This window comes from Paramisgurnus dabryanus, chromosome 10 (genome assembly GCF_030506205.2).
Source record: "Paramisgurnus dabryanus chromosome 10, PD_genome_1.1, whole genome shotgun sequence".
Lineage (NCBI taxonomy): Eukaryota > Metazoa > Chordata > Actinopteri > Cypriniformes > Cobitidae > Paramisgurnus > Paramisgurnus dabryanus.
This window is the reverse complement of record NC_133346.1, coordinates 11030532-11058182: the sequence shown is the minus strand read 5'-3', so window position 1 is coordinate 11058182 and position 27651 is coordinate 11030532. Positions and strand designations below refer to the sequence as shown.

Below are 27651 nucleotides of genomic sequence, written 5' to 3'. Positions count from 1 at the left end.
AACTCTGGTTACATCCAACACAGGCTTTTCCCTCGGGCGTAGATTCATCGATGCTGCCAGCCCAGTCTGCAGTGCCAGAGCTAAGAAACCAATTTATCTGAACTGATACAGACCCACCAAGTATCCGCAGATGCAGAGCTGAAACCTTTTTGGCAAATCTAAATATACAGAAAGAAATTAGTTACTTATAAACTTTAATATTCACAAGCGGGCAACTTTACATACATATGGAAATGCATTACTATTGCCAATATATGCTCTTGCAGCTTAAAGGGGACATTTCAGCAGACTTTTTTAAGATGTCAACTAATCGTTGATGTACCCAGAGTATGTATGTGAGGTTTAAGCTCAAAATACCATATAGATAATTTATTATAACATGTTAAAATAGTCACTTGGTAGGTGTGAGCAAAAGCATGCCGTTTTTGGGTGTGTCCTTTAAAATGCCAATGAGCTGATCTCTGTACTAAATGGCAGTGTCGTGGTTGGATAGTGCAGATTAAGGGGTGGTATTATCTAGGGATGCACCGATAGGATTTTTTTGGGCCGATACCGATGCCGATTTAAACAAACAACTTCTGGCCGATACCGATGCCGATACCGATATTAAACACTTGTATACAATACTATACAGTTGGTCTATTAGCTAGTTTATTTCTGCATCAAATTAGTTTAACCTGAACACGGATTGGATCTAATTAACATTCAACTGACCAACATAATAAGAGAGGCACAAATTAAGCTAAAACAAATATAATAAGACAGCATGACAACCTTCAAAGGTGGTTTTTGCAATTCAGCATTTATTTAATTAACAACATTAACTAATTTTTTTTACATATAATGGATTTCTTTATGCAGTTAATTAATAAACAATCGGTATCGGCCTTTCTCATCCGATTGCCGATATGCCGATGGTTTCAAATTCATCAAAAATCGGCCGATAAATATTGGCGGCCGATACATCGGTGCATCACTAGTATTATCCCCTTCTGACATCACAAGGGGAGCCAAAATGATCTATTTTTGCACATGAGTGGTTTAACAAAAGTTGCCGGGTTGATCTTTTTCACATTTTCTAGGTTGATAGAAGTACTAGGGATGCAATTATAGCACTTAAACATGAAAAAAAAAAGATTTTCATGATATGTCCCCTTTAATAGGTAAAACATTGTGCTAGCACCACAAAGATTGTGGGTATGATTTGCAGTTAACACACATATAAAAATGTATAGCTTGAATGTAGGTTGCATTATAGAGAGATGTGCTGTATATCAGACACTTGAAAGATGATATATAAAGAGTGAACAGAAGAATAAACTATAAAGGGATAGGATAGACATGTCTAGAGACCAATATCATGGTCCGAGTGAGATGGCCCCTTATAAAATACCCCATTATGACAGGATGAGACATTTTCTTAAGAAAGGACAAGATTAGATTGTGATTGAAAGTCTTAGTCAAACAACAGGTCTGTTGTTTAGAGTACCGAGTATGTTTTGTGTACACTTTTCATTCAGTCCCGCCTTTAAGGGTCATTTACCTGTAAGCTTTGATGCTCATCGTGACTTGCCGAAGCTTGCTGTCAAGGTAGCAGGCAGTGTATTTGTGTCAGAGAGTGTCAATGAATTTAATCATCTTCACGCCCTGCCTTGACATACTCAGTTAAGCAAGATTGTCAAATAATCAATTTTTCCCACACTTCATTTTCTACAGATTGGTTTGCCGTTTCTACTGGGAATTGCTTGAGAGTTTTTATATTTTTTTCTTTTATGTGACGTATGGGGTTTTAGTGACAAAAAAACGTTTCACTCCACTGAGCCGGCTAATGATTTTTCACATTCAAAAGCCAAACTTAACATTTAAAGTCACCTGCTGAGGTCTTCAAGAAGGAACATGAAACCTTGGAAAGCTAATCTTCTTACAAAATTAATTCACGCTTAAGAACAGATGCAGTTTTTTTTGTCAGTGAAATCAAGTGATTACAAAATATTTATTCATTTGCTGAAGTGGTGCTCCACTTTAAACTAAACAATTTATTATAGCGCATATCTAATGTGAATGCTGGCTTTTGTGGAGTGTTTTGCTGACTAACAGAAGTGCATCTGTTTAGTTTGTATTAATGGCTATTGGAGGTAGGCCAACATTTGTTTAACTGATTTTCGAGAAGAACTGGCATCACGTTTTTAATTAAGTACTGATTTACATTTAACATGTATGTACTTGATCCAAAGCAACAGTGCATTCAAAATAATACACTTTATCATACTGTATGCATACCTGAGGATCGAACCCATGACCTTTTGCACAGTTATGTGCTAAAATCACATTTATAAAGCACTTTATACAATGTTGCATTGTTTTAAAGCAGCTTCACCTGAAAAAGTCAAACCATAATAATAATAAGACTTTTAACTCTTTTGGTTAGTGGGTGAATTAATTTTATGGTAACAATGGCATTAATACATAACTAAATATTTAATAGGCTATACAGCAAACAGCGTTGCTTTTCAAATGTACAGTCACGTTTCGTGAGCAAATAAAACCGGGAGGTTGAAAAACAACATAATCTCTGTAGTCCTCTTGCAGCTTAAATGCGCGGATAGCAGAACCAATACCTCACTGACTGAGAGACTCCACAGCGCATGCGCGAGTGAGCGAGTGCCCAGTTCGCAGTTACTTACAGACTGGAACTACACTTCACTAATTCCTCCGGATTTTCAAATCGCTGTTGGCAAAAAACACAAGAAAATCGCGCACAACCGGAGCCGACCTGCTTTATTCGCCATGAAGAATCCGGTGTTCTGGGTCGTCCTGACAGGAATTGGCATCGCTTTGATTCAACAAGGTAAGAAGATGATTTGGCAAAGTCGTCGTATGTTTTGCAGTGTTTTTCATGTCACAAGTCTTCGTCATTATTGATATGCGTGAAAGCATCTTTGCGCGTCAGTGATGCGCTGTGAAGGGTCTCGTGTTTGATGTGCGCGCACTCTCTGATCTGTGGAGAAAGACAAGTGCAACTCTGTGTGGTTCGACTTCATCGTGGGCTGTTGATATGTGTTCACGCGTTAATATTATTACACGAATGACTAAGGTGTGACTTCATTCGCATTTGAAAGTTTTATGAAAGGCGCTCTCCTGAGATGGTCAGATGAGGTAAAGTGCGTTTGGAGGGCGCGCGTCTCCCTTTTGTTGCACTGCGTGACTGCGCAACAGTGTAGCGACTTCAGATCGGATGCTGCTTGCAAATCCACACTCACCATGAGTTAAGAAGGGTTAATCTGCACAGACAATAAGTCCCTTGCTTAACATATGCTCTGACATCAGTAAGGCGAGCTGGTTGTCACTTACCTCCCTTATTTTAAGAGCAAGATCTGCTCTGGAACATTTGAAATGGATAAAAAAAGAAAAGGAACATTTAAAGTATAGTAATGTTTTTGATGGATTGATTACCATTTGTATACCAAAGTTTTACTACAAATATCATGGTTAACTTCCCCTGTTCAAAAAATGATCTGGGTACAGTAAAAAGGCTCTACTATACCCTCCATAAAATGAGCCGTGCAAAGGTGTACTTTTTGACAGGGTACTGCTTGTGAAAACTGAAATCTTTTATTCTCAGCTGAAGTGGTGACTGACTTTAGGATCAAATGAATATTTATATGAGCTAAGTACTCAGTTTGTTTCTAAGAGCTCTCTCAAGTACTCCGAATATAGGACAAGTGCTTAGTACCAGACCGTGCACGTCCTTCACAAAACACAAAATTTCATACATTTTTGTCTTCCTACTGTAGTTTCAACTAAATGGACAAGTTAGATCCTGTGTGTTTTCCTTTCTTGAAACAGAGAGAGAGAGTGAAGGGGGAAGGCAGTGATTGCCAGGGTGTTGCCAGGATGCCCCTGCAGTGCTCAAGCCAACATCCCTCAGGCCTGACTGTACATTGAACCCCTGACACTTTTCTATTGCTGTCTCAGCCCTGCCAGTAATTATATGTCATTAAATTGAAATTTGGTGTCACAGCTGTGGTCCAGCTTCTCGGTGCGAGAATGGAGTGCAGTGATTTAAAAGAGTGAACTTGCCTTTGAAGTCATCTTCAGGATCATTACTTGAGAAGAATTCAAATCATAACTAGAGTTTATGCAGAAGAAGCAGACATCATTACAGTAAAACAGACTGTAAGGTAGTCGTATTTCCTAGAAGATGCTTGAGGACATGCAACAGTGTTGTCGACAATTTGGTTTGCTCCGGCACGGACCGGAAAGACATTACTGTGTAATCCTTCTGTGCTCGATGTTAGAATGGCCATATATTTAGTTTAAAGGTGCCTTTTATTAAGGGATCAAATGCAGGCTCGTCTTTCCAAAGTGACACAGTCCCGTTGAGTCTCAGCGTGGTGTGTTATTACGCAAATTAAACACATTAGCCATCGATGATGGCAGAGACTAAGTGGTACCGGTTTTAGCCCAGATGTGAAATTACCTCTTTGCTAATTTGATCAAAAGGACAAGAGAGCTCATGCATTTCCTCGAGTGCCGAAATGGGACATTAGCGGTTGTCGCCATTTTATTGACATACCCTTTAGGACTGCAATTACTGCTTTGTTTGTCATTGCGCTTTCTTTTCAATTATGGAAATATGATTCTGCATTTACCGAAATTAAGTACACAAAATGACAACTTAAAGCAAACTTCATGCAGCAATGATGTTGGTTGTTAAAAAGAAAATGCTTTGTTGAAAACATTGTTAGCTTCAGAAAAACGAATGATTTTAAACATATCTGCATACTTCGTTCATTTGTCTGTGACCAAAGCTTGTATCAATAATCAGATTTCTTCTGTGTTTGGTCTGAAACGTGCCTAAATCGTGCTCGAATCCGCTGCAGGCAAAATGTAGACAAAATGTTTCTGAATTTATGGGAAATTGGGAAATAATCTCATAGAGCTTTTTGACTTTCTGGAGCAGAAAACATTGTGCTATTCAGGTCTGGAATCTCAAAACAATTTTGCCCAAAAAACAAACTCGTTGAATATTTACATACCCTCTGGATATTTCAAACCTGCATCGCTGCAATGTTCGGTGATGTACTGTTTGCTCTTTTCCATGCAGTACAATGAATGGCCACTCGAGCTCATAAATTAGGTCCATATGAAACATGTATTATATCATAAGTCTTCTGAAGCCGTTTAAAAGGTTTATGTGAAGAACAGAAAATCTTGACATCTGCCTAGCTATCCTTGGCGAGTTCATGAGAGAGGTGGTGATTGATTTACTTCACAAGACCAGTGTAAATCATTCCTTCATGAATCAAACTAATCTGTCCTCTCTGATTCAGTCTTACAGCGGTCTTTGAGTTAAGAACTTGCTGGAGGTGAAGATTATCAGTGATAATCCACATTTTTGTCTGCTTTTATGACAGTAAGGTGCCTTTTGTCTCCTTTTGTATGCATTCAGTCCTTATTGTAATTGCATGGAAGAGAGTGATAAGTACATGATAAAAATGTCCTGTTTGTTCTGCTGAAAAAAATCCTGATGGTGAGTTAACAATGACAGAAATTTAATTTTGGGGCCAAATGTGTTTTACGTAATCTGTACTTTTAAGTAGAATTGAATGTTGCTCCTGTATAGCTAAGAATTAGTGCAAAATGTCATGAGTTCAAACTAGGGATGTCAATTTATGCAATTTGAACCCGGTCTCACGGAGTTGCGTATAAATAGCGCAAAAAGTGTAAAAATCGTGCAATATATGCCAAATTCCACTTTAGCGTGCATACACTATAAAAAATTACTCTGGAGGGTGTTAAATTTAACCCATGAAAATTAGTTATAATTTAATTAAGTATATAAGCTAGCAAGTAAAATAAAAAATAATGGGTATATTCTACCTTCACTATCCAATTTTTAACAGTAATAACTGCAATACTAAAAAAATAAGTAACATATACCCCAAAATATTGGCCTTAGCACCGCAAAGTGCGCATGAATCAACATCCAGGCGGGACTCGAGTCACCATTTTTTCATATCATATCGGCGGGAGAACTGCGGTTTGTTGACAGGTAAGTTTTTATTTAACTTGTTGATATCATCATGAATGGAAATGTTAAGTTGGTTAACTGTAAAATCTACCAGAAGTTTAGTCATTTGCGTGCTTCTCTGTCTCTGTTGTTGACAGATTGATAGGTTAGAATATGTCATTCAGGTTAGCTTTGAATGAAACATCGCCCAGTTCTTGCACCTGCGAATACGAATAAATATCCATATTTATGATTAAAATATTAACTTCCATTATTATTATTTACATGTCTGAATCTCGTGAACAGCGGAGCTGCTCAATATGAGTGGTTGAACTTGAGCAAGCCACGTGACGAGAGAGAGCAGCGGACGGTTGATGTACGATACAGACGGGAGGGCGTCGAGCAGACAAACAAACAACGGTAAAGCTGTCGATGCTAGATAATTACTGTAAAAGTTTTCTTGCATTTATCTGTTAATATATTGAGTTTTGTTTTAGAAGGGATCCATTTATGAAGCCATTTTATTATTATTATTATTATTATCATTTACGGATATATACTTAACGTTGCCTTTCGCTTTTTAATGTCTGTTCAAAAAAGTATTTCGGAGTTCATATGTTATATATGAGACTTGTATATGAAGTTGAATCACTTAAAATTGAATGTAAGTACTTCTTGTTAGTGTTCAATGTTTTATGCACGTGTACTGTGAGTTATAGCATAATATGAAGTTGTATTTTTGCACTTATTAAGTTTTAAATGAAGTTGAAATGTTTGTTTGTATCGATATAGCATGCTAGTCTACTGAGGTAAATGAGATCAGTTTTTCCTCTCATATTATTGTCTTCTTTAATTTTCTAATGATAACGTGAAGAACAGTATTTAGGAATCTTGCTTTTAATGGTTTTTTAACATCTCATGAAGCCTTGGTTTATTTTGTTTTATGAAATAATATGTTCAAGAAGCTTTATGTAAAACTATGATATGTTGTATTTCACTTGAAATGTATTGGGGTTATTATACGTCCAATAATTAGTTTTAAATGTTTACAGAATGTTATTTGGTCAATAAAGCAAGCAATTTATGCAATCTTGTGCATGACTATTTTCTTATTCAACCCTCTCTGAATAAGTAATATGTAATGTTTCTTAATGGCTTATCATTATTAATAATAATTTAATAGATCTGTGCCTTAATACCAATAGGGTTAATGTTATTCATTTTTTTATAAGTAATTAGTTATGAAAAAAATAGGTAGACCTTACCTAATTTTTTTTACTTTATCATAGTAATTAAATTTAGGTACTTTTTAATCAAATATATAGGATATAATTTACTTAAACAAAGTGAGTGCAAATTGTTACAACAATTTTTTTGAGTAAATTCTATAGGTTGTTTTTTACAGTGTATGATACGCCAGTCCTTCCCATTCACTTAAACAGCATTTTTTGGTCATTTTATTTATTGGTTTTTACCATTTTCGCCTGGGTTTAGGCTTAGAACAACTTTTTGTTATATAAAAATGACAACCTAACCCAAACCCCAATTCTAACCCTAACTTCAAGCGACCATGGCTTAAATATAGACAAAAACATGGAGAAATCTGTATATTAAATAACCTCCTTAAGCAAATCTCAAATCTAATCCTAAACCCAAGTGAAAAAAAACAGAAAAAAATTGAGAAACCAATAAATAAAACGGCAAAAAAGATGCACCATTTAAGTGAATGGGAAGGACTGGCATATCATATGCACGCCAAAGTGGAATTTGGCATATGTATTGCACGATTTTCACACTTTGTGCTATTTATACGCATGTACATGAGATTGGGTAGGCAATTTCCCATATTCGATGATCGTTTAAATTAATGATCAATCAATCGAATAATCGGTAATATTAATAGAGATATAAGCCTTTACTGCAGTGGCATATATGCAATATATATGTGTGCGCTCGCTTCATTTTTTTCTCCGGTTGTGTGTGTGTTTTGCGCATGCGCTGCACACACATGCATGATCTTGCTTATTCGACAATTGTAACGTTTTAAAGGTGCAGTGTGTAAATTTAAGCGGCATCTAGTGGTGAGGTTGCGAATTGCAATCAATGGCGCAGTCCACTGCTCACCCCTCACTTTTGAAACGCATAGAGAAGCTACGGAAGCCGCCACCAGAAAAACATGTAATTGTCGGAGACAGCTTAATAAAACAGTTGGTCGTTTAAGGGCTTCTGTAGAAACATGGTGGGACAAAATGGCGACTTCAACGTAAGGGGACCCTCTTGTATGTAGATAAAAACGTCTCATTCTAAGGTAATAAAAACATAGTGGTTCATTATAAAAGGTCTTTATACACCCCTGGTAATAAAGTTTTGTATATTATTTTGCATTTCTGTCAAGAGATCTTTCTAAAAATTACACACTGCACCTTTAACGATTAAATTCTTATTGACAATTAATCGAAATCAATTAATTGTCAACATCCCCAACACAAAAATGTATACCTTGCAATGCACTGTAAGTATCTGCCAAATGCATAAAGGGAAATATTGCAAAAAAGGAATGTCATTAATATCTATATGTTATCATGTGTCCCTATTACTGTTGCAAAGTTGTGGGAAGATTCTGCCAGACACAATTCACAAAATGTTCAATAATGTGTCCAGTGGGTGAATTCGAGAGTATGAATGAACCGGATATTTAGATTTGGAGTTTGTGCTGCAAACGTCCATAGAGGGGTCTATTCATGAGTTGTCATGTCAAAAGAATGCCGCCCTCACATAAGCTGGCAAAGCTATACAACTGTCTCTATGTAGCCTGCGTCAAACAAAATAGCATTGAAAAACTTTTGACATTTCAAACATTTATTCAAGTGATTGCTCAAAGCATTAGATCTTCTGACAATTTGCAGTAGACTGCACTATTTTTGTGCCTTTCACGCAATTTCCAAATGGGCGTGATTGGTGTTTGAATTTTGTGACATTAATAGCTTTATTTTTTCATGTTTTTGCAATGTGAACTCTGAAGGGTCTCATAGTTCTGAGCCTAATAATGTGATGTGCTTCAGCCAGTGCTGTGTTACTCTGGAAACACATTTCAAAATGGTATTCGCCAAGAACGTATGCCTTCTTCTCAAGCATTAATGAACCTGTCAAATTTGTCTCTGCTCTGCTTGCTGAGATGGAGGGGTGTAAAATTTTGAACACAGACTTCATCTTTGTCTTATTAGCATGACTTCGTAGGGAGAGGATATGAAACCTGAAAATGGACTTATTTCTTTTTACCACGAAAATCATTTAGACATTCATTTATGTTACGACATATAAAATAGTTGATTGATTTTGTGTTAACACAGGTTAGAGGTTAATTGTAGTTTGTTTTACAGCATTGTACACTTTACCCCCAAGCTTAGTTTAAAAGTGGATATTTGCAGTATTTGCAGTATTCTTGCTGTATTGTACAAAGAAAATCTTTACCTTCACGTTTTTAATTTAATATGTGTTTGCCTATGTTTTCCCTGAGGGTCAGCTTTTATTTTAGTCAAGGCTTCTTGTAACAGAAACAGTCAATTTAATATTTCACTAACGCTTTTTCTAAGACCCATTAAATGAAACACAAAATTCTTTAACAGTTGTGTGCATCCTCTTCACATGTGAAATAAATGGCAGTACTTACTGGTTTGCTTTTAGTTTCCAATATAGCTTTTTATTTTTAATCCTAGCCTCTTTGCAAAGCCTGCCTTACATTACGACTATGGATATATATCACACATGCAATGAATAACAAGAACATATATCATACGGCAATATATTTAAAATAATTATATAGAATCACACATCGCTGAAAACGTTGTGTTTAAAGCCTATTTGAACAAAGATTAGCATTCGACGTCTGTATTTTGATGTATTTCTGAATCAAACGGAAAATCGCATAAGTGAGTTGACTGGATATAGAAAAGTAGGCGTTTCATTCAGAAATGCAACTCACAGCATACTGACAGTTAGAGGGGGCGGGGTTTACGCATGCTCCGCCCAAGCCATCAAGCTGATGTCATCAGAAAAGGATTGCCAGATGAGGGCAGAAGAGCATTTATAGATTTTGATGTTTTGATGTTTGAGGGCGCATGAATCAAAAAATTATGACCCACACAGATAATTTTTTTATAATTTAGCATTCTATTAAAATATAAGAATCATCAGTTTTGATTTCATGGGGACTTTAGGTAAAATTATATCTAGCTGCTTTTCCATCACCTTTGAACTTGCGCAAATTCCAATACTGAACTGAAAATGCGCCCAATAGAAACACAGCAATTTCACATAAAATCCCTGCCCTCTTTAAATATAGCATGAAAATTCTTTGAATGACAAGACAGCAGAGGTGTCCTTCATGAGACTTCATGTGGCGTCACAAAAAGCGACATTTGGGAGTCGACCGCTCTGTACTCTTTCGAGTCGCTCTCGCTGCATTTTGATGCTATTGGTCTGCGTGACGCCGTATGACGCCGTATGAACAAAATTAAGTTTTAGTCGCATACTGTAACATTGGTTAATGGAAATGTCCTTTCGCAATAGTTTTTGTTGACATTTAGAAAATAACGCTAATGTTTTGCAGAAATCTTTAATGAAAATGCAGCTATATTTGATTCTTAAAAATACTACTGACAACATCTCCGTTAAGTTCCTAAGTAATTATTTATTTGCAGAAAATTGAAATTGGACAAAATGGTCAACAGGGTTTCCCGCAGAAAATTTGTTAGTTAAGGTGGTAGGGTTGGTCGGGTGGGCGGGGCCAAGGGCGTGACAATCAAAGGGGCGGGGGCGTATGCGTCATGATGAAAATAAAAATATTGTAATCAAATTAATAAATAAAATATTTAGTTTTAAAACACTCAAATAAAACTTAATTTTGAAGAAACTATGCCAAAACATGAACACATACTAGATTATTAATGAATTAAATGTTTTTAACAGATACCTCTAATGGGAATAACTGCGTGATGATGTGAAACTAAAGGGTTAATAAACACAAACTAAAGCAAGATGTTGTAGAACGTCTGGCGAACGATGATAGATAGCGCAAAAATTGTAAATACTGATTATTTCCCTCTATTAATTACATTATCTTAAAGGAGTGTAACTGTGGCATGTAAATAATGCACATGAATAACGTGAGCTCAGCGCTCAACAATTATATCTAATCAACAGGCACGTGAAACCTTAGCAGGTTGCTCAAACAACAAAATCACCCGCTAACTTACTTTAAATTAGAAAGAACTATAGACTATAGGGCTGTCACTTTTTATTCGATATTCGAATATGCATTCGAACATGACGTGAAATATCCATATTCGAACTTTAAATAAACCATCCGGTTTTTAAAATGACATGTTTAGCGCATTTTTCACAGTAACACCTCGTAATAGGAAGGAGGCTGAGAGTGAGACAGACGACGGCAACTGAGCGCAAGAGAGCGAATCAAATGGGACCAAAATGAACCTCATGTGCATGTCAAGATAGAATTATAGTTTGTATATAAAATGACATATTGTTTATAGTGTTAAATATTATAGCAGAATAAAAAGCTTGTGTTAATACGTTCGCATTATGAAATTAGCATGTATGAAGATAATTTCATCATTTTTACAACGCAATGTAAACTTTATATTAAACAACAACAGCATTTGGCTTGTAAACGGATTTGAAATGATCATGTGCTGACTGTCACGCGTCACATAGACGACAGAGTCAAGGTAGAGCTGCTTTACTCAGCGGTAAGTTTAATTTCATCTCAAGTATCAAAGGGTTTGTGTGCTCTCTATCATTAAAAACGGGCAAGGAAACAGCACGCGCAGGGTTAATGTACTTGTCAATGACGGCTCACAAACCCACGGGATAGGCTATGTATGGGTGCTTGTTGTCAATGAGATTTGTTCTCACAAACACGCTCAAGCGTGTAATATGTGTGCTTGTCAATGACGGGCATTAAATCCGCGGAATTCTGCGGGCGCGAATTCCGTTTGGGCTTGGCTATATGCCTTACTCATGCTGCTGTTTAAGTTGTCACGTTATTGTTTGTTACTGTTCTGAATAAGTTTGTTATTCATAAGTTGATAACCTGTTTCAAACATTAAGTAAAAAAAGTAATCCAGACAGCCCTGTTTATGACTGGCACTGTTAATAATTTTGTGATTGAATCTCCATTAGGGTTTTTTTTATGCGCGGCGGCGGCGGGGGGGGGGGGGGGGGTAGATATTCGAATATATTCGGATACATTGCATGATATTCGAAATCCGTTCGAATTAGATTTTTCTCAAAAGTGACAGCCCTAATAGACTAATACAATAACAGGCTTAAAAAAAAAAACATAAGTCCACTTACAGTTCTCACGGACACGTGTTTTATCCTCCAGACATGACGGACCACGTCTTATCTCATTTCGGCCGTGTGGTGCGCATGCACGCTCGCGGTGTGAAGCGCGTCTACACTGTTTTATGAACTGTTTTATCAATTGGCTAGTTATCCTTCAGACAGTGACGGTCCGGACCACGTCTTTCTCATTTCGGCCATGTGGCCCGCGTCCCCGCATGCGGTGTGATGCGCGTTCACGGTAGTCTCCGAGATGCACTTGACGGCCTTTTATGCATCAAACTTTTTTTTTTTGGACGAGCTAGTTAAGGCGGTAGGGTTTCCAAGCTTAGGTGGGCTGCCTTAACTGAAATATGCTGCGGGAACCCTGGTCAAAATAGCAAAAAATATCTTGAATACGCCAATGAAAACAAGTCCAAAGAGTATTTGATCTAATTTATTTGGTTTTTAACTCATTCCCCGCCATTGCAAGTTATCTCATCAATTAAGAGAAAACATTTGCATTACAAAAACATGTTCCTGATGTGCTTTTATAGTAATCTGTAATACTGCGATTATTCACTAGATGATGCTCTTACCCAATTTATAAAAAAAACTGAAGCAAAATTTTTTATTCATTTTATGTTTTGATAATCATTTTAATTCTGATCTCTACAAAAAAAATCCTTCACAAAAATGCAATTAAATTACCCATATTTTAGAGTTTATATGCAAAAAAATAAATAAAGATAGGATGACATTTTTTTCCCATTTTGTTTGTTTGTTTATTGTTTGTTTGAAAGCAGAGGGTCTGTTCTTTTATTTGATATATTTGTATATATTTTTAGAAGAAACATTTCCTAGAAAGGCATTTTGTGAAACTTTTGTGAAAATCACAAAAAATGCATGCGGGCATTTTTTTTCAAAAAAGGCTGGCAGGGAATTAGTTGACCACACCTTTCATGTGTCTTGGCATCCACTCAGTCTTTAACATTGCCATTTACATACATTTACAATATTATATCAATATATTGCATTTATATATTTTTGAAAACACGATATACCCCCTTTATATCTTTGATATTTACTCATAATGCCAGCACTAATACAGTATACTGTCTCATGGTTTTGAAGATCAGGGTTAAGTGTTGTATCTAATTTAACAGATGGTGGACTGTGTGATCGAGCAGCACATGTTTGGCCGCTAATCCTTCTGTTTTTGATTAGTATGTGGTTTCCATGAAGAGAGAGAGAGAGAAGGTAAAGCGTGGACATTTCAATTAGAGCTATCAGGGATTGAGCCTTTACCCCGCACAAACCCTGATGAAAAAAGCTCCACTAATCTATCAGAGTGCTGCTTCTCTGCTTTTAAGAAATAATGGATATTGCTCGTCAATAAAGAAGTTGGAATATATTGAATTTGCCAAGTCCCTTCACATCAGATAAAGACAAAATGACAATGTAAAAGTGTTATGATTTCAGCGGAGAGTGTTTTAATCACACTGAATTCAAAGTATGTTTATTGCTGCGAGTAAAGTTTTAGACATCCACCGGGAGGTTCGATTTAGACTTTAAGGACTCGGCGAACACGCTGACATAATGTTGTTAAGGTCGTATGGTGTGCTTTGTGCAAAAAAAGCATTTCTTAACAAAATGGAAGTTGACTCAGCATTTATTGAGTTGTCTTCTGCTGGGACTCTCATTGCTCATTGAATTTCATGGAGGCTTATGGAAGGCTTGTCATAATTAATGTTAAATGCTTGAGTGAAAATCTTAATGGCCTTTTTGGGTCACTGTTAAAATGATTTATTTCTCATTAATCATAGGCATAGACATTCTCATTTGTTATCTCTTCTTTTCCCTGACAATTACTTTTTTGAAGGAGCGGTTTTGTGCAGTTTTCTTCTGCGCAATAAAATCGACTGTCTTTGAATACCCACAGTGCATTTTAATGAAGGAACTGATCAAAATCAATATGAGGTACATAGCATAAGTTTAAGTTTAAATAAATCCAGTGATTTAAGCAAACAATAAGCACACAGTGTTTTGTTCAGTTGTTTATGAATTCCAGTATGCGGAAATCCCTGGCTGATATGGTTGTGTTTCAGTTGAATTTGTTATTAGAAATGGAAATGAGCAATTTCCACAGGCTATCAAAACACAATAACCTCTTTGGCAAGCTATGGAAATGTTCATTTCCCTGGAGAAGTTTTGTTGTAAGTGGACCCTGTGATGCTCCATGTCGTGCCATATATTGGAGGATTCATCTTATTGAAATCATTGATGTCAGCTCTTATGTCACCGTGTCATGCAAGATTTGAGACCTATGACTCGTAAATATAAATATTTTGTAATTTATTTTCCCTTCTTAATAACCTCAGATTAAGTTGGGCCTGATATCAGCTCATCTTATTAAAATTTGACACTTAATCAAGCAATGTTTGCGATGTCTCATTTGCATGTCTCGGTTGAACGAGTAAGATTGCAGGATGCCTTAATTGGGATATAACTTTTTCAGAGCATAAGATAAGTAGAACTACAAGTGCATGGTTTCATAAAAGCTTATTTTAAGGCACAATATGCATTAAAATATACAAAAACTACTAGCTTTTCATGTGTGTACTTGCATTATCCCAAATGTTTTCAAAGTCTGAATCCAGTAGTGTCATGTCGCAGCTATTGAAACCATGTGGCACTGCGCAGATTGATTGACGTAACAAACTATCGCAAGAGTATTGGTTTTGAATCACTCCTTCGTTTTCCTCAACATTGATATTCAAGTCTACCATTCAATTATTGAGTACTACAAGGAAAGTAATTTCCTACTTAGTTTTGCTTCACCTCCCTTAATTCCCTCTTTCTATCTGGCGAGCAGTGGTCACTTTTGGACCACTTTGAGCAACTTTGGAAAGTGAATTAACATCTCTTCAAATTCAGCAGGTACATTAGTCATGGTGCTCTTAGAGTCACTGAATAATAATAATCTGGAGGGTCCGACATTAAATTATAAAACTGAAATGCTAATACAGGCGAGTGTAGCCTTAGAAATTCAATAATTCATCCGATACGGGGTAAGGTATGGATTTATGTTAGGATTCCTCAAGGGTGTGTCGGTTACAGCTGTAATACAATAATACTTGCAGTAAGGGACATTAAATGCTGTTGTTTCCTAGATTTTATATCCAATCTGTGCACACAGAGATTTCCAAATGCTCTGTTTATTTCTCTTTCCTCTAATGTCACAGGAAGCGGACTTTATATTCTAAAAAAAGCAATCCTACAGTAGGTTTGTCCAGTGTACAGTCTTGCTAAACTAGATACATCACAGCCATCAGCAAAACATTGTTTTTCTGTTGTTTTCTCAAGTCTTTGTTCAAAGGAGACCTGGAGCTGCGCTTTGATGGGGAACAATAATCCGGCTATATGTGAACACAGCTGCAACATTGCGTTTTTGTAGGCGATGTTTCAAAGGCGTCGCACTGCGGAGACGCTCGGAAAGATGATTACGTCGGTCGGATTGATGAGTGAGTGAGAGAGGCAAGCATTCCAGAAATAATTGCAGTTGGAATATAGAGATGTGAGAAGTGCATAAGATCATTTACACTTACATTTATGCATTTTATCCAAAGCGACTTTAAGGCATACATTTTGGCATCATGTGTGTCCCCTTGAAATCAAACCCACAACCTTTTGCGCTGCTAACATAATGCTGTACCACTGAGCTACTGGAGCCACTAATAATATTAATGCATCTTGATGCACCTTTTAGATAACAGTGTATATATAAGGATTTACTGTAGTTGATTATTTTGCTTGCCTTTTTTAAGCAATGTTTGTTCTGTACAGAGTTATTGCAAATAAGCTAAGAAACTGCAAGCTCAGCGTGTGGTTCTGTTAGGAATGATGAAGATGTTTGCTTGGTAAAGGTTACAGATGCTTGGCTGTATATCGCGACTGTGGATCAATGCTCATTGGTCTGTACAGGACAACCCCCCGTTGTCACCTCAGTAATATCACATTATACAGTGAGAGGACTCTTACTGTAGGTTAAAATTGAATCTAAATCAGGAAATCCCAACAGCAATTGTGGAATAATTCACTTCATGTCCGGAATATTCTCTGTTGAGCTTAAAAATAGCTTGCATATTTTATCTAGATGTTGAGATTTCCCCTGTTTTCTTGTCTTTGTAACTGGATAGTGTGTGAGTATTTGCGTAATGTTTGTATATTAGGGTGATTCTCACGAAATCCAGATTTAGAAGGTGTCCAGCATCAATTTTTAAAAAGCCCTTGAAGCCAATAATTATTTTTTTCACATATAACTTACTATAACCATTATTTTTAGAGGATTTAAAAAATATTTCCTATAGAATTATTTAAATTTTTTAGATTATCATTATCAAAAATGATCATTACCGCAACATTATATTAAATTAAATATATGCATTTACAAACTCATGTTTTCGGTAATGAGAACTAAAAAGTTGACAAACAAAATTTCAACTTTTATCTGGAGAGAAAAAATAAGAACTGCTTACCTGGTAGCCATCTTGAGTGTCACAATCATTTATGTCCCTTCCAAAAATTTTTTTTTTTTAAATATTAGTTCCTTGAGGGCTTAAAAAATGATTGAAAATTGTTGCAGAGGATGAGAAAATTGGCCTTGGGCACATTTTTATTCATTTTTATTGTCTCTACATTTACCAATGATCACCAAATACCACATGTTTCTTTCCTGTAAATGTTTATAGTATAACATGCACTGAAGCTTTTTATTTTTTAGACTTTTAAATTATAAATATTTCCATGTCAAATAACCCAAATCCAGTCATTTTGAGTCGTTCACATTTGAGTTGTATGCATCTGTTGTTTACTTTTATTTTTTTATTTTATGATTTTTTTCAAGTACACTGTATAGTGGTTGGTTTGTGTGTTCATAATAAATGACAGATTAGGGAAAGGCCTGACCTCTATGTTTAGATTTAATCCTGAGGCTGATGCATAGATATTACAGTGATGCCAGCTCATACAGGGCCCTGAAAGCCAAAAGTTATATATTTAAATGATGTTTGGGATGGCCAAATTTACATGCATGACTTTTTACTTTTTTACTGGGAATGAAATTGATTTCCTCGCAAAATGTTTATTTGGTCTTATTGAGGTTCTGCTTAAATGTCTAGTGCAAATAATCGAAAGCGACAGATTTCTTCCCCTGCGTTCTGCTTGTGGGTTTTATGTAATGCTGTATAAACAATTTTTGCTGTGGTTCAAGCGACCTGTATCTTTGCACATATTTCTAATGGATTTTTAAAATGCAAAGCTTTCCTAAAATGTGCACACTTATATCAGTGTGATTCAATGTTGTTTGGGCTCCAGAAATAGGTGTGCATGGCTCTGATACGCAGATGTAAAGCTCCTTTGCAAGCATGACTGCCTAGACAAGTCAAGGAAAACTGAGCCTGAAACTGAAATGTTTTCCTATGTCTTAATTTGGTCACGTAGGAGTAAAGGGACCGTGTTGTAGACCGGATCCATTTGTAAACATCTTGTTTTGTGTAATTCTCTATTTTTATCCTTTTTTTAGAGTTAGGCTACTATAGATTCATGTGTACTGAGAAATAACAAGCTCCTATGGATTTGAACCAGAAGCTTGTCTGTGGTTGTCCGAGAGTTGGGAGTCATATGATGAAAACTTGTCGCAGTGCAGGATGCTGGTGTCTGTGGGAGAGCTAAGCAGCAAAATAAGTTCCCAGAGGAGAATCTACTCTATTTTCCAAAGAATATTAAAAAACCTTAGCAACTACTAGTTTTTTTTTGTTTGACTTTAGCATTTTTTGGTTTCAAGTTGACCAGAAGTCACTTTCTAGTGTTGACATAAAGAGATAATGTACCTCTAGGAATAGTTCACTCATCCCCATTTACATTTACACATTTGGCAGATGCTTTTATCCAAAGCAACTTAAAGTGCATCCAAAGTATACATTTTTTATCAGAGTGTCCTTTGGTCTGTTAAAGGCGGGGTGCATGATCTCTAAAAGCCAATGTTGACATTTGAAATCACCTAAACAAACACGCCCCTACCCCAATAGAATCTGGACCTTCTTTTGATAGACCCGCCCCACACATACGCAACACAGGCAACGATTTCGGTAAATAGACACGCCCCTTACTGCTGATTGCTTACACAAGGGGGCCACATGCTGAAAAAGTTTGGGAACCACTGCTATACACTGTCAGTGGGCACACCTTTGTACCTAAAGAGCGCATATTAGTACCTCAAACATACACATTGGTACCAAATGTATACATACTTGCACCTAAACGGTACATATTAGGAGCTTTTAGGGTAACTTCCCAGTGACACCCTGAATTATTTTCCTGTCTTATTTAAGAAAAATAAATATTTATACAAAATATAAAAACTTCTGTTTTCTGTAAAGAGAAAGTGAATACTTTATATTGATTAAAAGTGAATAATTAATTTGATTTATATTGCCAAGCACCAAAAATAATAATAATAATAATAATAATAATTTATTGCACATTAATTTTTTTATGTGAATTCCAGTTTTTCTAAAACCATAACAAGCCAAAAATGTCATTCCCTGATAGTCTTGAAACTTGAAAATGTAAAGTGTTTTTCAAAAACACAGTTTTGCACAAAGCAGCTATAGTCCAAGCACAAACAACGGCTCCTCAGGACCAGACAGCAGGACATGACCGTGGTAACACAAATTTGTTTATGGGTATGGTTATATTGTGGGTTAAGTTGTGTGCTTAAGTTTTCATCACATGTTTGCGATATTTAGAGGACACAGCATACCTTGCCATAGGCAGAGGGTAGCATGCACGCTGTCAATAATCAATTAGCCTGCCGGCACCTCCACGTGAGCGCCCGAAGGAGTCTGCTCAAAGCGTTCACCTTCTCTCTCATTCACGACTCGCTAATTTCAGCCTTGCTGTTTTCTTTTATTAGATAAAGGCCTTCGACTGCTGTGCCTCTGTTTTTAATCTCAGAGACAGGCTGATGGAGAAATCTATTCTGGAGGTGCTTTATTTATTTATTTTGAAACGGTGTGGCCTAAAAGTATTTATGGAAATGTAAAGAGGGATTAAAAAGGGAATCAAAGACACACAACATCAATTAAGTATTTATGGCACCGGTGTCTCTTGTGTAAGGTGAGTTTATTTTAAAAGTAGGGAAACAGTGCCAGCAAACCGGATGGGAAGGTCATGGGACAGACTAAGGAAGAGAAATGCTCTTAAATCTCATTTAGTGTATTTAGTGCTTTAGCTAGTTTCACACACACACACACACACACACACACACACACGCACGCACGCACACACACACACATGCACGCACACACACACACACACACTTCAGATTAAAAAAGCTGTTATTGTTTAATATTAAAACTGTATATTTCGTAGGGCAACTTAATGCCATGTTCACATACTGCACATTTAAATAAGCTGAAAACTGTTTCTGAATTAATTTGTGTTTATTTCCATTTAACGATATCCTTCATTAAATATCCATAATTTAATTTATTGCCATTTTATACATCAATACAGTGCTTAAATGACTAACCTCAAATTGGCTGTCTTGGCAGCATAATAAACAAAACTGATATTTACATTTTGAATACATTACATACAGAAACTGAGCAACACAACAACACGAGATGCTCTCAGTATAATCACTGAAGCTGTCGCTCAATGCGACTTTGCAGTTTCACCGAACTCGTTGTCCCTTTGTAACTGAGATACTCTATTCTGCACAATAAAACTCTTCATTTAGAGTGGGTCCACATTGCAAGCGAGCTGTATGACGTACTGTAGCAGTTACAAAATATTTTAGTAAACACAGATGCTTGGGTAATGTTTTAAGAATCAGACTGCTTTAAACTTTGATTTGATTTGATTTTTTTTTTGCATATATAATGTAATTTCCTGTATTTTGAAGTGGACTGCTGATGCTGCCGATAAACGTAATAAATAAATAAAATTGGACGGTTTGATGTTCGTGAATTTAGGGACCATCTTTAAAGTAATGATGTACACGTTTCTATCTTCAATAGTATTTAACAGTTTATTTGAATAAATATAAAAAATCTAAAAAGTGTGCATTAACGCTGACAACCACATGAACACAGTTAGTTTTGTGACTATTTGTTGACCTTAATTCATTCCATGTAAATGCTGTTTAAAGTAGAAACGTGTATATTATAGAGTTACTTTGGAGATGGTCCCTAAATTCACCACTATCAAATTGTCAATTATTGACAAATCTAATTCAGCTTGAGCGAATCCCTGATCTAAATAAAATCTAATTTGTTCATCCATGCTAATTTAGCAAAATATGCTTTGCTGTCAACAAACAAAACAATATGTTCTATCGAGTACACGTAAGCTTTAATCACTTCACAAGAGTACAACTTTTGTTATGTCGAGATTTTAAATTCGAGAAATTAAGTCGTGATCACGGGAAAACATGCAAGAAAAAATAAATATAGTACACAACCTCTCTCGGCTTCCGTAGACTAGTGTGATTTTAAATGCATTTTATTTGCCATTTCCTTTATTACCTACTGACAAAAAAATGGTCTATAAACAACCAGTAATGTGTGACCAAACACAATACTTTGATTTACAGAACGTTTTCATTGATTTCACCAATCCAACCACCTCAAACCCTCTTCACTTTCTCTTTGGCATAGACACGGTTTGTGAAAGCACTTTGTTTTTGTTAGTTTTTTAAAGAAGTGTCCCATCGTATCCTCCAATTTTTTAATTAATAATACAAATCCTTATAACCTTTGTCTTTAGGCTTTTTTAATTATACCAGTTAAATTAATATCACATGAGGACCTGTCTTTTGTTCAAGTTACTCAGCCACAGCAGCGCACCAGAACACTTTACTGTGGTGCACTGATAATAGGGACAACTCCTGTGTAGATGACTCCTTTGAGGGGATTTATCAAATATAATAACATCTAAACTATTTGATAAATGAATGTATATACACTCTAACCCATTATAAACAACACAGCATAGGTAAACGGATTGGGTTCGTAACTTTTTGACTATACGCTGCTGGGTTGAAAATAACCCATTAAACTTTTAATGTGTATACGAATATACACTGTCAGCAAATACTCAAGAGATTAGATTATAAATGTGACAGGTGTTGTAAAGTTTTATGTAGCTCACTTTACTTTTTGTAAGATATGCACTTTTACTGCTGGTGCTCTTTCTCATCTTTCCTTCAAAATTGCTGCTGTATTATAAGTGAGATATTTTATTACAGATTACGTATAGTGCAGACAACTTGGCTTAAGTTCAGAAATATGGGTAAATACAATGTTATATGTAGCTCGATTCACTTCTCTTCACTTAGGTGGAGAGAAACTAGGAAAGAGAAAGGGGGCAGAAGTGTTGAATATTGACCAGATAATTGATCATAGATGATGTAATTATCACGGATGGAAACGATTTTTTTTTATTTGGGCAACGATAATCATTATTGCAGGATTAGGGAGACAAATTTTTATGTACTTGCTTAATAACTGATTTTTGTTTTTTAACCATAAAATCAGTAATTATCTTGGTTAATATCTTTGTTAAATATCCTGAAGTTAGGGTAAAGTTAGTTCCAATGTCCAAAATGCCTCGCTTTTGCTTTATTGCAATAATACAGGAATTGCAGATCTCTTGGTGATTGTCTGCTTTGTATATTTCCCCCTTTTGTGCACTAAGGATTAAAGATTTCTGGATTTTGGAGAGCACGGGTGGACAGTCATTAACATTCTCCTATATTCATCTTGATGGCCATATTGAGAGCAGTTTCTCGTTTGTAATAAAAAGCCGTTATCACGCACCGGGGTTAACCATCAGTTTACAAATTAGCTGGCAAACGCATTGCAAACTTAATAGATAAGAATATTTCTCTGATTCATTTTAACAGTAGGAGTTTACAATCCAATTTTGAAGCCATTCAAGACTACCTGAATCTTTTTAAGTCTCATTTTAATATCATAGCTATATCAGAAACATGGTTGAATGATGATAAAATATGTGAGTTTGATATAAATGGTTACGAAATGTTTTATACAAACCGGACAAACAAGAGAGGAGGTGGGGTGGCTCTCTATATAGATAAAGATATTCCTTGTAATATTGTTGACAACATGTGTTTAGTGGTGGATGATCTATTTGAATGTGTGACTGTTGAATTGGTACTTTCAAAAAATAGAAATATTATTGTAAGTTGTATTTATAGGATGCCGGGATCTGACTTGGCATTATTCAGCGAATGGATAGAAAAAATATTTACTAATAATAACAAAAAATATATTATATGTGGAGATTTTAATATTAATTTGTTGAATCCACACAAACACAAAAGTACAGAGGAGTTCCTTGACACCATGTTTTCATTGGGTTTGTACCCACTTATTACTAGACCCACTAGAATAACCTCACACAGTGCTACACTCATAGATAATATATTTTGTAATATTTTTAACAATAATATAACAGGCGGTTTATTAGTGAATGATGTTAGTGATCACTTACCAGTGTTTATGGTATACGATCTTAACTGTAAATTATCTAAAACTGTACAGAGTGAATATTACCGTAGAGTTATAACTGATTATTCAATTATAGCACTGAAAAATGAATTGGCAAACCAAAATTGGGAACCGATTTACCAATTGTCAGATGTAAATGTGGCATTCGATCATTTTCTTGATATTTTTATTACACTCTATGATAAACATTGTCCCATCAAAAAATGTACAACAAGAAAACACACAAAAACACCTTGGATAACAAAAGGGCTTGCGAACTCGTGTAAAAAGAAAAATCTTTTATATAAGCACTTTCTTAGGTACAGAACTAGTGAAACTAAACAAAAGTATAAAATATATAAAAATAAATTAACTAGAATATTGAGAGTAACTAGGAGTGAATATTATACTAATTTATTGATTAATAAGAAAGATGATACAAAAGCAATTTGGAAAGTCTTGAACACTGTTATTGGTCGTGGTTCTAGCAGCTCATGTTATCCGGAGTATTTTGTAGAAAATGGTACAATTATACGAGAAAAAACAGTGATTGCGGACAGATTTAATAATTTTTTTGTCAACGTTGGACCTGAACTGGCAAATAAAATTCCATCTACAAACGAACACATTAAGGGACTAACTGATATAAATTCAAATACTATGTTTCTTGTTCCAACCGATGAGAGGGAAGTTATGAAAGTAATTAAGAATTCTAAAAATAAAATATCCCAAGACATATATAATATTGACATGAGGATTGTTCGTAATGTTGCAGAAGAAATTATAAATCCATTCACATATATTTGTAACTTATCCTTTCAACTTGGTCTATTCCCATCGCAAATGAAAACTGCTAAAGTCATACCAATATTTAAGTCAGGGGATAAACATTATTTTAATAATTATCGGCCTGTTTCCCTTCTGCCACAGTTTTCCAAAATTTTAGAAAAATTATACGATAACAGACTCCGGAGTTTTATCGATAAACACCAATTATTATCTGATTGTCAATATGGGTTCAGGGAGAATAGATCTACATCACATGCATTAATTGATTTATTGGAAGAAATTACAGATGGTATTGAAAGAAATAAATTTGTTTTAGGAATCTTTATTGATCTCCAAAAGGCTTTTGATACCATTGATCATCAGATTTTAATAAAAAAGATGGAGGACTATGGCATAAGGGGAATAGCAAAAAAATGGTTGGTGAGCTATCTAGACGACAGGAGTCAGATTGTTGAGGTTGATCAATTCAGATCAGGGTTTCTAGAAATAACTTGTGGGATACCGCAGGGGTCAATACTTGGACCAACTTTATTTTTAATGTATATTAATGAAATATGTAGGTTATCAGCGAAAATGAAATTTATCCTTTTTGCTGATGACACTAACATTCTTTGTACTGATGACAACTTGGAGCAACTTTTGGCCTCGGTAACTGTGGAATTGGTAAAGTTAAAAACCTGGTTTAATATTAACAAATTGTCATTGAATTTGAAAAAGACAAAAATCATGTTGTTTAGTAATCGTAAATCTAATACACCTGTTAATATCGTTATTGATGACATACATATAGAAAAGGTTCAACATAATATATTTTTGGGTGTTATAATAGATGAAAAGATTTCTTGGAAACCCCACATAAGTTACCTGAGGACCAAAGTGGCTAAATGTGTTGGAATGATGAAAAGATCATGTAATTTATTGAATATGAAAGCACGACTCTTACTGTATCATTCCTTTATTATGTCATACTTATATTATTGTGTTGAAATTTGGGGAAACTGTTATAAAACCCATTTACAGCCCTTGATTACTCTGCAGAAAAAGGCTATCAGGATTGTTTCAGGTGTTCACTATAGACATCATTCAAATCCATTGTTTGTAAAGTTAGATGAACTTAAATTACAAGATGTGATTAATTTTAAAACTGTTCAAATTATGTTTAGGGCATCTCAAAACTCTTTGCCTTCTAATGTTCAAAACTTATTCCATGATAGAGATGCTCATCATAGGTACACATTAAGAGGAAATAAAAATAAATACTTGCCGAATTATAGAACCACTCTAAAATCTATGTGTATCTCAGTGCGGGGAGTGAAACTTTGGAATGATTTGGATGATGATTTAAAATTATGTTCAAATATAACTAAATTCAAATATTTATTTAAAAAAAGAGTACTAAAGAAATATATAGAGCACAGAGAGTGATGCCCTCAGCATGATGCCAGTGGTGAGAGAGTATAGGGTCAGTGAGTGTTTGGGCCAGTGTCTTGTGTAAGTATGTGTGATGTTTTGTTTTTTGCTTGTTTTATATCATTATATAGTGACAATTGTTCCCTGTATGTATTGTATTAGAATATTGTTGTTGTTTTGTTTTTAAGTATTTTGGTTGTATATTGTTTTGTATTGTATTTTCTGTTGAATGTGAAGGGTTTGGAATTATATAAGCGTTTGCTTCATCCACTCCCTTTTCAAACCATGCACTTTTATAATATGTTGTTTATGTTGCCTGTTATGTTGTTTTGTGAGAAAATTTAGAATGCAGGTTTGAAAATAAACATCTAAACTAAACTAAACTAATATTAATCTAAATGGCCATTAGAGAATGACCGACCATTGGATTGTTGTTAAAGGGAAATAATTCACCTAAGTATTTTAACAATTAAATTAACATTCTTTCCAAACATGTGTCTTTTTGTAGCCTACGTTTGTGACTCGTAGTGCACATTAAGTTGAAATGAGCAAAAGTAAGTTATTTATATCATGACATTCTCTGTTAAAAACTAATTATGATTTGTTGGAATATGACAAACAATGACTCACAAAAGCTGGGATTTTCTAGGCAGATATGGTTAGGACTTTACTCTCATTCTGGCGTATAAATCAAGGACTTTGCTGATGTAACATGGCTGCCGAAGGCGTAGTGATATTACGCACTGCCCGAAAATAGTCTCCTGCTTTTGAAAGTAACCAAGGGGACTCTTTTCAGGTGGTGCGTAGAAAAACGCAGATTTTAATTTTCTGTTGGTCTTAGTACACGATGTAACTACAGAAGAGTCTAGTTTTAAATAGGAAAAATATTGAAACTCTTTGGTTATTTTTTAGCACGATGCTAATGGTCTAATCTGATTCAATGTATTCTGCTAAGCTATGCTAAAAGGGGTAGCACCAGATCAGCTGAATGGATTTCAAAACGGTAAGAATCAAATGTTTCACTCTAGGGGAGCTGGAAAATTAGTATATTTTCAAAAAAGTATAATCTCCCTTAAAGATCTACTTTAATGCAAGGATCTTATATAATGTAACACATTAGATTTTTTCCCCAAGAGTTAACCAAACATTCGACATTTCGTCTGTAGCTCAAAATTAGACCTTGCGCATCCCATTTTGCCAGCATGGGTCACTTTTACATTTATGCATTTGGCAGATGCTTGTATGCAATGTGACTTTCAAGATATGCATTATTCATCCACTTCGGTGGTACACTTTCAGAAAGTACACATTTGAACCTATAGGGCCCTATCTTGCACCCAGCGCAATTGACTTTGTCAGTGACGCATGTATCATTCATATTTTGCACCGGCGCACAGCGGGTTTTTCCCTCCACAGACGCACGTCGGCAAACTAGGGAATTAACTTGCGCTCCCTGGGCGGTTCAGCGCAAAAAAGGAGGCGTGTTCTGGCGCAAACCATCCCTGATGCTATTTTCCAGTTTCAAAAAACAATTGTGCCACTGACCAAAAAAAAACTAGTCTAAAGTCAGTGGCGCGTTGTGCGTGGTTCATTATGCTATTTTAAGGGCGCATGCGTAACCATAATTTATAGCGTGCACAACGCGCACACACTTTGCTTTTCTAATCTACACAGATGCAACAGTTATTTTTGCAAATCATAAATTGTAACAATAAAAAATATTAACACACGAGATAAGGGAAATCATTGTGGTGAGCATTGTGGTGATAGTTTTTATTTATTGTGTGGCTGCGTTAAAAAATTCTCATGCAAATAACGATTAAAATATTTTCATAAGTTTGTTGTGTGGCTGTATTACGTTTATTTTATGTAAATAATTATTAAAATGTTTTCATAAGAAACCTTAATGTATGTGAACTTGATTTGTAAGAGTACTTTGAGGTTGGACTGCTTGCGTTTCTTGGGTCCGATTTCAAAGCCCCCAAACCGCCTTCAATACTTTCAGCAGTGAGGGTGGACGCAGCAATGTCCTCTGCTGGCGTCAGTGTGGAGGCAGATCCACCTCCCGTTACACGGCGTGCCCAATTTATGCTGGCAAGCTTGGGATTCCCCGTGACCGTCTCCTGACATCATTGTAGCGCTTGGCGCAACGTCCTGGGGATGTCAGCTGATGAGACTGTGGCTATTTCCTCCCACACCTGTTTAACCAACGCTGATTTGGGCGGGTTTCTCCTTTCCCCATACAAAACAACTTCTCTGTCTTTGACTGCTCTTACAAGAACGTCGATCTCCTCGGCTGTGAACCGCTCCTGTCGTGCGCCTGGTAAATCCGTCATAGTAATAGCAACCCGCCATGGAACTTGCGCACTTGCGTTTAAAGGGAATGTTGGATGACGGTCTGATTGGTTTATTTGAAGTTACGCCCAAACCACACCTATGAATAATGAACCTACTTCAGACAAACCCCTTATTGATTTGCGCAAGAGTTATTTCTCCCGCCGGGAAAATAGCAACAGCGCC

General features: G+C 35.8%; 1 protein-coding gene across 1 annotated transcript in view; it reads left to right on the top strand.

The window, feature by feature from the left end:
* The first annotated feature begins 2642 nt into the window (after window positions 1-2642).
* Window positions 2643-27651, top strand: part of ntm (neurotrimin) — a 358155-nt gene continuing 333146 nt past the window's right edge. Inside the window, exon 1 of the mRNA XM_065259412.2 lies at window positions 2643-2848. Within this exon, the coding sequence (XP_065115484.1) occupies window positions 2788-2848 (61 nt within the window). The 5' untranslated portion in view covers window positions 2643-2787. The remainder of the gene's footprint in view (window positions 2849-27651) is intronic.